This window comes from Oncorhynchus clarkii, chromosome 23, assembly GCF_045791955.1.
Source record: "Oncorhynchus clarkii lewisi isolate Uvic-CL-2024 chromosome 23, UVic_Ocla_1.0, whole genome shotgun sequence".
In the NCBI taxonomy this organism is placed as follows: domain Eukaryota; kingdom Metazoa; phylum Chordata; class Actinopteri; order Salmoniformes; family Salmonidae; genus Oncorhynchus; species Oncorhynchus clarkii.
In genome coordinates this window covers 36,542,746-36,554,780 of record NC_092169.1, presented here as the reverse complement: position 1 = coordinate 36,554,780, position 12,035 = coordinate 36,542,746, and the positions used below count along the sequence as shown (strand labels likewise).

General features: G+C 51.4%; 1 protein-coding gene across 1 annotated transcript in view; it reads right to left on the bottom strand.

Moving 5' to 3' along the window:
• LOC139381536 (lethal(3)malignant brain tumor-like protein 2) overlaps positions 1-12,035 on the bottom strand; it is a 34,808-nt gene that overhangs the window by 3,128 nt on the left and 19,645 nt on the right. The window contains 1 exon segment of the mRNA XM_071125157.1: positions 9,842-9,992. Within this exon segment, the coding sequence (XP_070981258.1) occupies positions 9,842-9,992 (151 nt within the window).

Genomic DNA, 12,035 nt, shown 5'->3' with positions numbered 1-12,035 from the left:
AGAGAGAGAGCGAGCGCACGTAGGGGAGAGAGAGAGAGAGAGAGAGATCGTAGGGGAGAGAGAGAGAGAGAGAGAGCTCGTAGGGGAGAGAGAGAGAGAGCGCGTAGGGGAGAGAGAGAGAGCGCGTAGGGGAGAGAGAGAGAGAGAGCGCGTAGGGGAGAGAGAGAGAGAGAGCGCGTAGGTGAGAGAGAGAGAGAGAGCGCGTAGGTGAGAGAGAGAGAGAGAGCGCGTAGGTGAGAGAGAGAGAGAGAGCGCGTAGGTGAGAGAGAGAGAGCGCGTAGGGGAGAGAGAGAGAGAGAGAGCGCGTAGGGGAGAGAGAGAGAGAGAGAGCGCGTAGGGGAGAGAGAGAGAGAGAGAGCGCGTAGGGGAGAGAGAGAGAGAGCGCGTGGGGGAGAGAGAGAGAGAGCGCGTAGGGGAGAGAGAGAGAGAGCGCGTAGGGGAGAGAGAGAGAGAGCGCGTAGGGGAGAGAGAGAGAGAGAGAGAGCGCGTAGGGGAGAGAGAGAGAGAGAGAGCGCGTAGGGGAGAGAGAGAGAGAGAGCGTAGGGGGGGAGAGAGAGAGAGAGCGCGTAGGGGAGAGAGAGAGAGAGCGCGTAGGGGAGAGAGAGAGCGCGTAGGGGAGAGAGAGAGAGCGCGTAGGGGAGAGAGAGAGAGCGCGTAGGAGAGAGAGAGAGAGCGCGTAGGGGAGAGAGAGAGAGCGCGTAGGGGAGAGAGAGCAGTGGAGAGCGAGCGTGTAGGGGAGAGAGAGCAGTGGAGAGCGAGCGTGTAGGGGAGAGAGAGCAGTGGAGAGCGAGCGTGTAGGGGTGAGAGAGAGAGAGAGCATGTAGGGGAGAGAGAGAGAGCATGTAGGGGAGAGAGAGAGCGTGTAGGAGAGAGAGAGAGAGCGCGTAGGGGAGAGAGAGAGAGCGCGTTGGGGAGAGAGAGCAGTGGAGAGAGAGCGAGTGTGGGGGAGAGAGAGAGAGCATGTAGGGGAGAGAGAGAGAGCGTGTAGGGGAGAGAGAGAGAGCGTGTAGGGGAGAGAGAGAGAGAGCAGTGGAGAGAGAGCGCGTAGGGGAGAGAGAGAGAGCGCGTAGGGGAGAGAGAGAGAGAGCGCGTAGGGGAGAGAGAGAGAGAGCGCGTAGGGGAGAGAGAGAGAGAGCGCGTAGGGGAGAGAGAGAGAGAGCGCGTAGGGGAGAGAGAGAGAGCGCGTAGGGGAGAGAGAGAGAGAGCGCGTAGGGGAGAGAGAGAGAGAGAGCGCGTAGGGGAGAGAGAGAGAGAGAGCGCGTAGGGGAGAGAGAGAGAGAGCGCGTAGGGGAGAGAGAGAGAGAGCGCGTAGGGGAGAGAGAGAGCGCGCGTAGGGGAGAGAGAGAGCGCGCGTAGGGGAGAGAGAGAGCGCGCGTAAGGGAGAGAGAGAGCGCGCGTAGGGGAGAGAGAGAGAGAGCGTAGGGGAGAGAGAGAGAGAGCGTAGGGGAGAGAGAGAGAGAGCGTAGGGGAGAGAGAGAGCGAGAGCGTCGGGGAGAGAGAGAGAGTGTAGGGGAGAGAGAGAGAGAGAGAGCGTAGGGGAGAGAGAGAGCGTAGGGGAGAGAGAGAGCGAGAGCGTCGGGGAGAGAGAGAGAGTGTAGGGGAGAGAGAGAGAGAGAGCGTAGGGGAGAGAGAGAGCGTAGGGGAGAGAGAGAGAGAGAGCGAGCGCACGTAGGGGAGAGAGAGAGAGAGAGAGAGCACGTAGGGGAGAGAGAGAGAGAGCGCGTAGGGGAGAGAGAGAGAGAGAGAGCGTAGGGGAGAGAGAGAGCGTAGGGGAGAGAGAGAGCGAGAGCGTCGGGGAGAGAGAGAGAGTGTAGGGGAGAGAGAGAGAGAGAGCGTAGGGGAGAGAGAGAGCGTAGGGGAGAGAGAGAGAGAGAGCGAGCGCACGTAGGGGAGAGAGAGAGAGAGAGAGAGCACGTAGGGGAGAGAGAGAGAGAGCGCGTAGGGGAGAGAGAGAGAGAGCGCGTAGGGGAGAGAGAGAGAGAGAGCGCGTAGGTGAGAGAGAGAGAGAGAGCGGGTAGGCGAGAGAGAGAGAGAGAGCGCGTAGGTGAGAGAGAGAGAGAGAGCGCGTTGGTGAGAGAGAGAGAGCGCGTAGGGGAGAGAGAGAGAGAGAGAGCGCGTAGGGGAGAGAGAGAGAGAGAGAGCGCGTAGGGGAGAGAGAGAGAGAGAGAGCGCGTAGGGGAGAGAGAGAGAGAGCGCGTAGGGGAGAGAGAGAGAGAGCGCGTAGGGGAGAGAGAGAGAGAGCGCGTAGGGGAGAGAGAGAGAGAGCGCGTAGGGGAGAGAGAGAGAGAGCGCGTAGGGGAGAGAGAGAGAGAGAGAGAGCGCGTAGGGGAGAGAGAGAGAGAGAGAGAGAGAGCGCGTAGGGGAGAGAGAGAGAGAGAGCGTAGGGGGGGAGAGAGAGAGAGAGCGCGTAGGGGAGAGAGAGAGAGAGCGCGTAGGGGAGAGAGAGAGCGCGTAGGGGAGAGAGAGAGAGAGAGAGCGCGTAGGGGAGAGAGAGAGAGCGCGTAGGAGAGAGAGAGAGAGCGCGTAGGGGAGAGAGAGAGAGCGCGTAGGGGAGAGAGAGAGAGCGCGTAGGGGAGAGAGAGAGAGAGCGCGTAGGGGAGAGAGAGAGAGAGAGCGTTGGGGAGAGAGAGAGAGAGAGCGCGTTGGGGAGAGAGAGAGAGAGCGTAGGGGAGAGAGAGAGAGAGAGCGCGTAGGGGAGAGAGAGAGAGAGCGCGTAGGGGAGAGAGAGAGAGAGCGCGTAGGGGAGAGAGAGAGAGCGTAGGGGAGAGAGAGAGAGCGTAGGGGAGAGAGCGAGAGAGAGCGCGTAGGGGAGAGAGAGAGAGAGAGAGAGAGCGCGAGGGGGAGAGAGAGAGAGAGAGAGAGCGCGTAGGGGAGAGAGAGAGAGAGAGAGCGCGTAGGGGAGAGAGAGAGAGAGAGCGCGTAGGGGAGAGCGAGAGAGAGCGCATAGGGGAGAGCGAGAGAGAGCGCATAGGGGAGAGAGAGAGAGAGCGTGTAGGGGAGAGAGAGAGCGTGTAGGGGAGAGAGAGAGCGTGTAGGGGAGAGAGAGAGCGTGTAGGGGAGAGAGAGAGAGAGCGCGTAGGAGAGAGAGAGCGCGTAGGGGAGAGAGAGAGAGAGAGAGCGCGTAGGGGAGAGAGAGAGAGAGCGCATAGGGGAGAGAGAGAGAGAGCGCGTAGGGGAGAGAGAGAGAGTGCGTAGGGGAGAGAGAGAGAGAGAGCGTGTAGGGGAGAGAGAGAGCGTGTAGGGGAGAGAGAGAGCGTGTAGGGGAGAGAGAGAGCGTGTAGGGGAGAGAGAGAGCGTGTAGGGGAGAGAGAGAGCGTGTAGGGGAGAGAGAGAGCGTGTAGGGGAGAGAGAGAGAGAGAGCGTGTAGGGGAGAGAGAGAGAGGTCAGGATCAGATGAGCTCCTGCATTTTTCAGCATTTTCTTTAAAAAAGATAGATTAGGAGTTAGATAAACTTGGATTTTTTTGTCAGGAACACATACTGGATTCTACCCTCTACAACAGGGGTGTCAAAGTCAAATGGACGGAGGGCCAAATAAAAAAATCAGCTACAAGACGAGGGCCGGACTGTTCGAATGTTCATTGAAAAATTTTTAAATGACGCATATAGTCTAGTGAACCTAATTGAACCTACTGAAAACCTAACAAATATATTACAATATGATCAGATAAATAAAGCAATATTTTCTTATGGCTCTGTCAGTAATCTTTAATTTTCAACAGACACAAAAGACAAATTTCCTTTATATAAATATCCCCATAACATGAACATTAAATGAAAGAAACCGGTATTCAAGGCACCATCAGTAGACTATATTTTCTATTTTAGCAAAAGTGGGCTAAATTTACTTCAAAGAAAAAACAATAATAGCAATTTTCTATCATCCACTCAACTGAAATATTTTTAAAATATAATTGGATTGAAATACAAAAAAATAAAGTGCAAAAATCTATTAATCAAAAACAACACTTTGTTTAAGGAGAAGTAACATGCAGTGAAAACAAATATTAAATTTTAACTTTTAAACTTGAACTGAGTAAAAACTCTAAATATGTGATTGCACAGTAATGTTCACTTGTTTGAGGTTGAGGGTGATACTTGGTGGTGTCCCATCTTTTCCACAAGTTCATCAATGTTCGGGGTAAGGCTCTGAGCTGAAGAAATCCTCAGAATTGAGTGGAGGTGTTCAGCAGTAAGTCGACTTCTGTGTGATGTTTTGTTCAGGTTCATCAAAGAAAACAGTTGTTCACACAGGTATGTGCTGCCAAACATAGACAACGTTTGAGCAGCCTGGATGCGCAGCTGGGGCATTGTGCCGGGGAGGAAACGGGCGAACTCCGCAGCACCCACTGCCGCATATTTTGCCCTCAGTGCATCATTGCATTGGAGGTCAATCAACTCCATTTGGAGGTTTGGTGGTGAGCTTTCCACGTCAACAGCAAATGGGTTACCGAGCAGTTCCAACCTGCTTTTTTGTGCTTCAAAGTCAGCAAATCGGCGTCGAAAGTCAGCGGCAAGCATACCTATTTTATCAGCCAACTGTGTGCTCGGGAACGCACTGGTAGAGAGCTTCTCTTTCATGGTCTGGCAGCTGGGAAAGTGGCTCAAATTTTCTTTCCGCATCTGCGTCTCCCACAGAGTCAGTTTGGTTTTAAATGCCTTCACTGTACTGTACATATCAGAGATGACACGATCCCGACCCTGCAGCTGCAAGTTTATTGCATTCAGATGACTCGTAATGTCACACAGAAAAGCCATTTCACACAGAAACATTTCGTCTCGGAGTTGTGTTGTGTCTTTCCCTTTGCTGTCCAAGAACAGACAAATCTCCTCACGAAGCTCGAAACATCTTTGAAGCACCTTTCCCTGGCTTAGCCATCGCACCTCTGTGTGATAAGGCAAATCACCATGCTCCGTTTCTAACTCCGTCAGAAATGCCTTGAACTGGCGGTGATTCAAACCTTTGGCTCTGATAAAGTTAACTGTGCGCGTGATGATGCTCATTACATGCTCCATTTTCAAGGCTTTACCGCACAACGCTTCCTGGTGTATGATACAATGATAAGCTGTCAGCTCACCTGTCGCGTTTTCCTCTTGCATCTTTTCCCGTATCTTCGCCACCAGTCCGCTCCTGTGTCCACACATCGCAGGTGCTCCGTCGGTTGTCAAACCCACGAGTTTTTCCCAAGGCAGCTCCATCTCATTTACACATCTTGACACCTCTTCATACAAATCATGCCCCGTAGTTGTGCCATGCATAGGACGTAAAGCCAAAAACTCCTCTGTCACGCTTAGGTTGGAGTCCACTCCGCGGATGAAAATTGACAACTGGGCAATGTCAGAAATGTCGGTGCTCTCATCCACAGCCAAGGAATATGCAATAAAATCTTTTCCCTTTTTCACAAGCTGCTCTTTTAGATTGATGGACAACTGGTCTACTCTCTCGGCAATGGTGTTTCTGCTCAGACTCACATTTAAAAAGAGTTGCCTTTTTTCTGGGCAAACTTCGTCACAAACTTTAATCATGCAGTTTTTGATGAAATCCCCCTCCGTAAATGGCCGGGCTGATTTAGCGATCTCTTCTGCCAAAATAAAACTGGCCTTGACAGTTGCGTCCGCGTGTGTGTCCGCGTGTTTCGTTTCATAATGTCGTCTCAGATTATACTCTTTCAGTACCGCCACACTTTCTCCACACAGAAGACACACAGGTTTTCCAGCTACCTTCGTGAACATATACTCCGACTCCCACCTTGTTTGAAACCCCCGGTTCTCAGTATCCACCTTCCGTTTTGCCATTTTTGATGGGTATCTGAAAGTTAATTTTACTGTGATGCTGACGACTGCTGTGCCAATAAATATTGAAATGAAGCAGCCTACTGCTCGGTGCGTCACCTTTGCATTGTGGGAAATGTAGTATTGGTGCGTGTAAAAGATCTGCGGGCTGCCGGCTTGCTGCGGGCCGGTTCTAATAATAAATCAAGATCATCCCAGGGGCCGTAAAAAACCTTCTTGCGGGCCGGATGTGGCCCGCGGGCCTTGACTCTGACATATGTGCTCTACAACATAACCCCTACTTCAAATCAAAACTTAAAACCTACAACCTGATTTTGAACGGAATTACGGAATCACCTGGAAGGTTCACAACTACCAAGGATTTATTACCCTATACAGCAAATTCTCTGGAAAACAACAGAAACCTGAAAACACCATCCAACCTGGAACTGAGTGAGTAATGTTTAGTCTGAAACTATATTTTATTTCCAAAAGCCAAGAAGAAAAATACACAACATGACTTTATAAGGACTGAATTCTAACATAATTCTGCCAAGCTTGATACAGCTTCAACTAGCACTGACGTGTCAAGTGAGGTGTCAAAGCCCATTAGCCCAACAATGGCAGGAGAGTCACACAGTCTACCCCCCGCTCCCTCCCGCTGTTCAGAGGTAATTAAAATACAGTACCCTTTGCATGTAAAGAATGATAAGGCAAGAAAAGATTACAAAATTAAGCAAAATCAAGAGACACCTTTTGCTGACTATTACAAAAATGGGAACATCAGCAACCTTATCTTCCACACAAACCATCCCCTGGCATGGCACAGTGCTATATTAGCACACTACCCCTTTGTTAAGAGAGGGGGGGTTAACGAGGGGTGGAAACGCAGAATACTTGATAACGAGGACTCTGAGTCAGGTAATATAAATATCTATAAGTCCGGAACAGTAATGGTACAGGGTAACCCCAAACAGTTTCAGCTGGACTTTCACCTAATCAAAGAATTAGCCCAGCAGGAGAAGCTCTCCCTTGATAAAGATACCCCCACCCCGAGCGGGTCAGACCAGACCTCTTCATTATGTAACCCCACAGACGAGCAACCCCCAGCGGAGAGTCAACCTCCCAGCACAGATTACCACTCCCTCATTGAAATGAAGGACAAATTCACCCAGCTGGAGGTAAGACAGGTGGAGCTGGAACAGCAGGTGATTACACTTCAGTCAGCACAGACCCAGACAACAGTCCAGCACAACAACACCCCCTTAACCAGACCCGGAGAGCTGGAGGTGGACAGAGACATATCTGCACTCTGGACTGTGGTGAGACAACTTCAACAGGAGAAAGAGCAGAATCAGGAGAAGAACAGAGCATTAGAGGAGAGGATCAGACTGCTGGTGGAGGAGAGGTTGAGGGGGACGGAGGAGAGGTTGAGGGGGACGGCGTGTGGCAGAGAACAACCCACTAGAGAGGTGGCCACCCCCACAGAGAAGCCAGCAGAACAGCCCACCTCAGCACCTGACCATAGAGTCGACATCACAGCAGAACAGACAAATGAAGAACCACAAGCCCAGCGGCTCTCACCCCCTCTGAGCAACCCCCCTGTCAGTCACCCTGATAGCCCTTCTGACAACCCCCTCACACCCACCGAGGACAAACACAAGACACAGATTGTACTACTTATGGACTCAAATGGGAAATATATAGAAGAAAAAAAACTTTTTCCCAAACACAGTGTCTAAACTCTGGTGTCCAAACACCCAGCGCGCCCTCAACCTTCTGTCTGAGGACCAACTAGGTTCACCCAGCCACATAATAATACACACAGGCACAAACGACCTGAGAGCACAGCAGGAAAGGGTGGCCACAGAACTGAAGGTTGTGATTGAAAAGGCTTCTTCTACTTTCCCCAACGCACAAGTGGTTATCTCCACCTTGCTACCACGAAAAGACTTCCACCCTGCCACAATACAGCGGGTAAACGCAAATATTTCCCGTGACTGTGCCTCAAAACCAAATGTTTTCCTGGCCCACCACTCCACCCTGGACTTGAACAGCCTCTATGACCAGGTCCACCTCTACAAGGCAGCAGTGCCCACCTTTGCCCGGACTCTAAAGGACATCGCTCTCAAACGTATCCCCAACACTTCACACAGGAGCAACAGATCAATAGACACCCCACCCAGACCAGCGAGACACCCTCCCAGACCTGCAGGACCCCCCCCCTGGACCTACACATAGAGGACCCACGCCAAGAGGAATTACATCCAGACCACAGTACACTCCGACACATCCACACCCCCACCCCAACCAATCAACACCCCCCCACGTCAACCATGCCCACACCCCATTTAGGCCCCCTCAGATCAGACCTATGCCACTCCTGCCCACCCCATGCACCCCACCCCCGCAAAGAGGGCCTCAACATGGAAGCCACACATACGCCCAGGTAGTGAGCGGGCAAACAGTCCCAACCCCCACTCTCACACTCGCCCAAGCCAATGGCATGTACCAGATGCTCAGCAGGCTCTACTCACACTTACTGGCCTGAGGCCAAACCACGACCAACAACATTGGACACTCTATGGAACAAAAAGCCTTCACTATATCATCATGGAATATCCAAGGCCTGAGGTCATCTGCCTTTGGCCTAAAGAGCAGAAACCCGGACTTCACCACAGAAATCGGTAATAGTAGGAGAGAGAGTAGGAGAGTAGGAGAGTAGGAGAAAGAGAGAGAGTAGGAGAGGGAGAGAGAAAGAGAGAAAGAGTAGGAGAGAGTAGGAGAGAGTAGGAGAGAGTAGGAGAGAGTAGGAGAGAAGGAGAGAGTAGGAGAGAAGGAGAGAGTAGGAGAGAAGGAGAGAGTAGGAGAGAGTAGGAGAGAAGGAGAGAGTAGGAGAGAGAGAGAGAGAAAGAGAGAGTAGGAGAGAGTAGGAGAGAGAGAAAGAGAGTGAAAGAGGGGGAGAGTAGGGGAGAGTAGGGGAGAGAAGGGGAGAGAAGGGGAGAGTGAGAAAGAGAGAGAGAAGGGGAGAGAGAAGGGGAGAGAGAAGGGGAGAGAGAAGGGGAGAGAGAAGGGGAGAGAGAGAGAGAGAGAGAGAGAGAGAAAGTAGGAGAGAGTAGGAAAGAGAGAGAGGAGAGGGAGAGAGAGGAGAGGGAGAGAGAGGAGAGGGAAAGAGTAGGAGAGAGAGAAAAAGAGAGAAAGAGTAGGAGAGAGAGAGAAAGAGAGAGAAAGAGAGAGAAAGAGAGAGAAAGAGAGAGAAAGAGTAGGAGAGAGTAGGAGAGAGTAGGAGAGAGTAGGAGAGAGTAGGAGAGAGTAGGAGAGAGAGAGAAAGAGAGAGTAGGAGAGAGAGAAAGAGAGTGAAAGAGGGAGAGAGTAGGGGAGAGTAGGGGAGAGTAGGGGAGAGTAGGGGAGAGTAGGGGAGAGTAGGGGAGAGTAGGGGAGAGAGAGAAGGGGAGAGAGAAGGGGAGAGAGAAGGGGAGAGAAGGGGAGAGAGAAGGGGAGAGAGAAGGGGAGAGAGAGAGAGAAAGTAGGAGAGAGTAGGAAAGAGAGAGAGGAGAGGGAGAGAGAGGCGAGGGAGGGAGAGAGAGAGGAGAGGGAGAGAAAGAGTAGGAGAGAGAGAAAAAGAGAGAGAGTAGGAGAGAGTAGGAGAGAGAAAGAGTAGGAGAGAGTAGGAGAGAGTAGGAAACTGTTTGTGGTTACTCTGTACCATTACTGTTCCGGAGAGAGAGAAAGAGAGAGAGCGAGAGAGTAGGAGAGAGAGAGAGAAGGGGAGAGAGAGAGAGAAAGTAGGAGAGTAGGAGAGAGTAGGAAAGAGAGAGAGAGAGAAAGTAGGAGAGAGTAGGAGAGAGTAGGAAAGAGAGAGAGAGAGAAAGTAGGAGAGAGTAGGAGAGAGTAGGAAAGAGAGAGAGCGAGAGAGTGAGAAGGGGAGAGAGAGAGAGAGAGAGAGAGAGAGAGAGAGAGAGAAGGGGGGAGAGAGAGAGAGTAGGGGGGGGAGAGAGAGAGAGAGAAGGGAGAGAGAGAGAGTAGGGGGGAGAGAGAGTAGGGGGGAGAGAGAGAGTGTAGGGTATTACCAGGGGGTGGTGTGAGCTGGATGTTGTGCTTCTGGCAATATCCCTTGGGTAGGATGGCATGGGAGGAAGCATGGTAGCAGAACCAGTCAGACCCATCACCTGACCCATCTGTGCCATCAATGCCCACCATCAGGTAGCCATCCAACAGCACCTGGGAGAAAGAGAGAGTAACAACAGTTACCTTGCTACTAGACTCCATTTCAAGGTAATCCAAGATGGCGTGGCAGTCGGACGTGTGTTTTGTCTTATCCTGTGTAAATAATTGTTTTCCTCGTTTTCCCCCCATATTTTTTTGTATATATTTTAATCTCAATTTTAATTTACGGACTGAATATACTCTCCTGCAACCCGCCTCACCCAATGTGGTACGGACATGCTATTTTTATACTTTAGAACCGGAACCCCCATCAGAAGCTAGCCAGCTAACTAGCTAGTAGTCAGTTAGCCACTGCAAGGGGTCTTCACCGTTGACTCGGACACCAGCCAGCCTCAGCTCGGTCAATACCTGCCAGACTGCACAGCGCGATATCAACCCAGAGCATATCGGACTGTTTTTACTCAACCACATCTCCGGATTCCTACAGCAAGCTCTGGACCTTTACACCGGATCATCGCACCTAGCTAGCTGAAATCCGAGTGGCTACTCCTGGCGAACGTCTTTGTCCCGAAGCAAGCAGCAGTTAGACTTGAGCTAGCCGAAGAGCTAGGCCCAGCTCCTGGCTAGCCGAAGAGGTCCACCAGCTAATTCTTGGGCCACAATACCTCTTCTGCCAATTGGCCTGGACCCTTTATTGCCATCACGGAGCCCCGCCGATCCATCACGACTGGTCTGCCGACGTAATCGTCCGAGGTGGTTTCAACAGGCTTTTCCGTTGCGACGTCGTCGAAAATCAATCTGCTGGCCACCCCCCACTTGTTTTCTGAATTACCATGTCTCCAGCTCGCCAAGTGTAGTAGCGACTACCGAATGACTCACCTATTGCTGCTCATTGGACCCTATGATCACTCGGCTACTCATGCCTTTCCCTAATGTCAATATGCCTGCCAACTGCTGTTTAGGTTAGTTATTATTGTTTTATTTCACTAAAGAGCCCCCAGCCCCGTCCTAAATGCCTTAGATAGCTCTTTTGTCGCACCCTCCACACATGCGGAGACCTCACCTGGCTTAACTGGTCCCTCGAGAGACGCAACCGCTCTCATCGTCACTCTGCCTCGGTTTACCTCCACTGTACTCACATCCTACCACACCCTTGTCTGTACATTATGCCCTGAATCTGTTCTACCACGCCCAGAAATCTGCTCCTTTTATTCTCTGTCTCCAACGCACTAGACGACCAGTTCTTACAGCCTTTAGCCGTACCCTTATCCTACTCCTCCTCTGTTCCTCTGGTGATGTAGAGTTTAACCCAGGCCCTGTAGCCCCCAGCATCACACCAAGGTGCTCTCATTGGTTGACTCCTGTAACCGTAAAAGCCTTGGTTTCAGGCATGTTAACATCAGAAGCCTCCTCCATAAGTTTGCTTTATTCACTGCTTTAGCACGCTCCTCCAACCCAGACGTCCTAGCCATGTCTGTATCCTGGCTTAGGAAGGCAACGGACATTTTTTAAATTTCCATCCCTAATTACAACATTTTCCGTCAAGACAGAACTGCTAAAGGGGACGGAATTGCAATCTACTGTAGAGATAGCCTGCAGAGTTCTGTCATACTATCCAGGTCTACGCCCAAACAGTTCGAGCTTCTACTTTTAAAGATCCATCTCTCCAGAAATAAGTCCCTCACTGTTGCCGCTTGTTATAGACCCCCTCAGCTCCCAGCTGTGCCCTGGACACCATTTGTGAATTGATAGCCCCCCATCTATTGTCAGAGATCGTACCGCTAGGTGACCTAAATTGGGATATGCTTAACACTCTGGACGTCCTACAATCAAAGCTAGATGCCCTCAATCTCACACAAGTTATCAAGGAACCTACACCAGGTACAACCCCAAATCCGTAAAACATGGGCACCCTCATAGATATCATCCTGATCAACTTGCCCTCTAAATACACCTCTGCTGTTTTCAACCAGGATCTCAGCGATCACTGCCTCATTGCCTGCGTCCGTAGTGGGTCCGCGGTCAAACGACCAACCCTCATCACTGTCAAACGCTCCCTAAAACACTTCTGCGCACAGGCCTTTCTAATCGACTTGG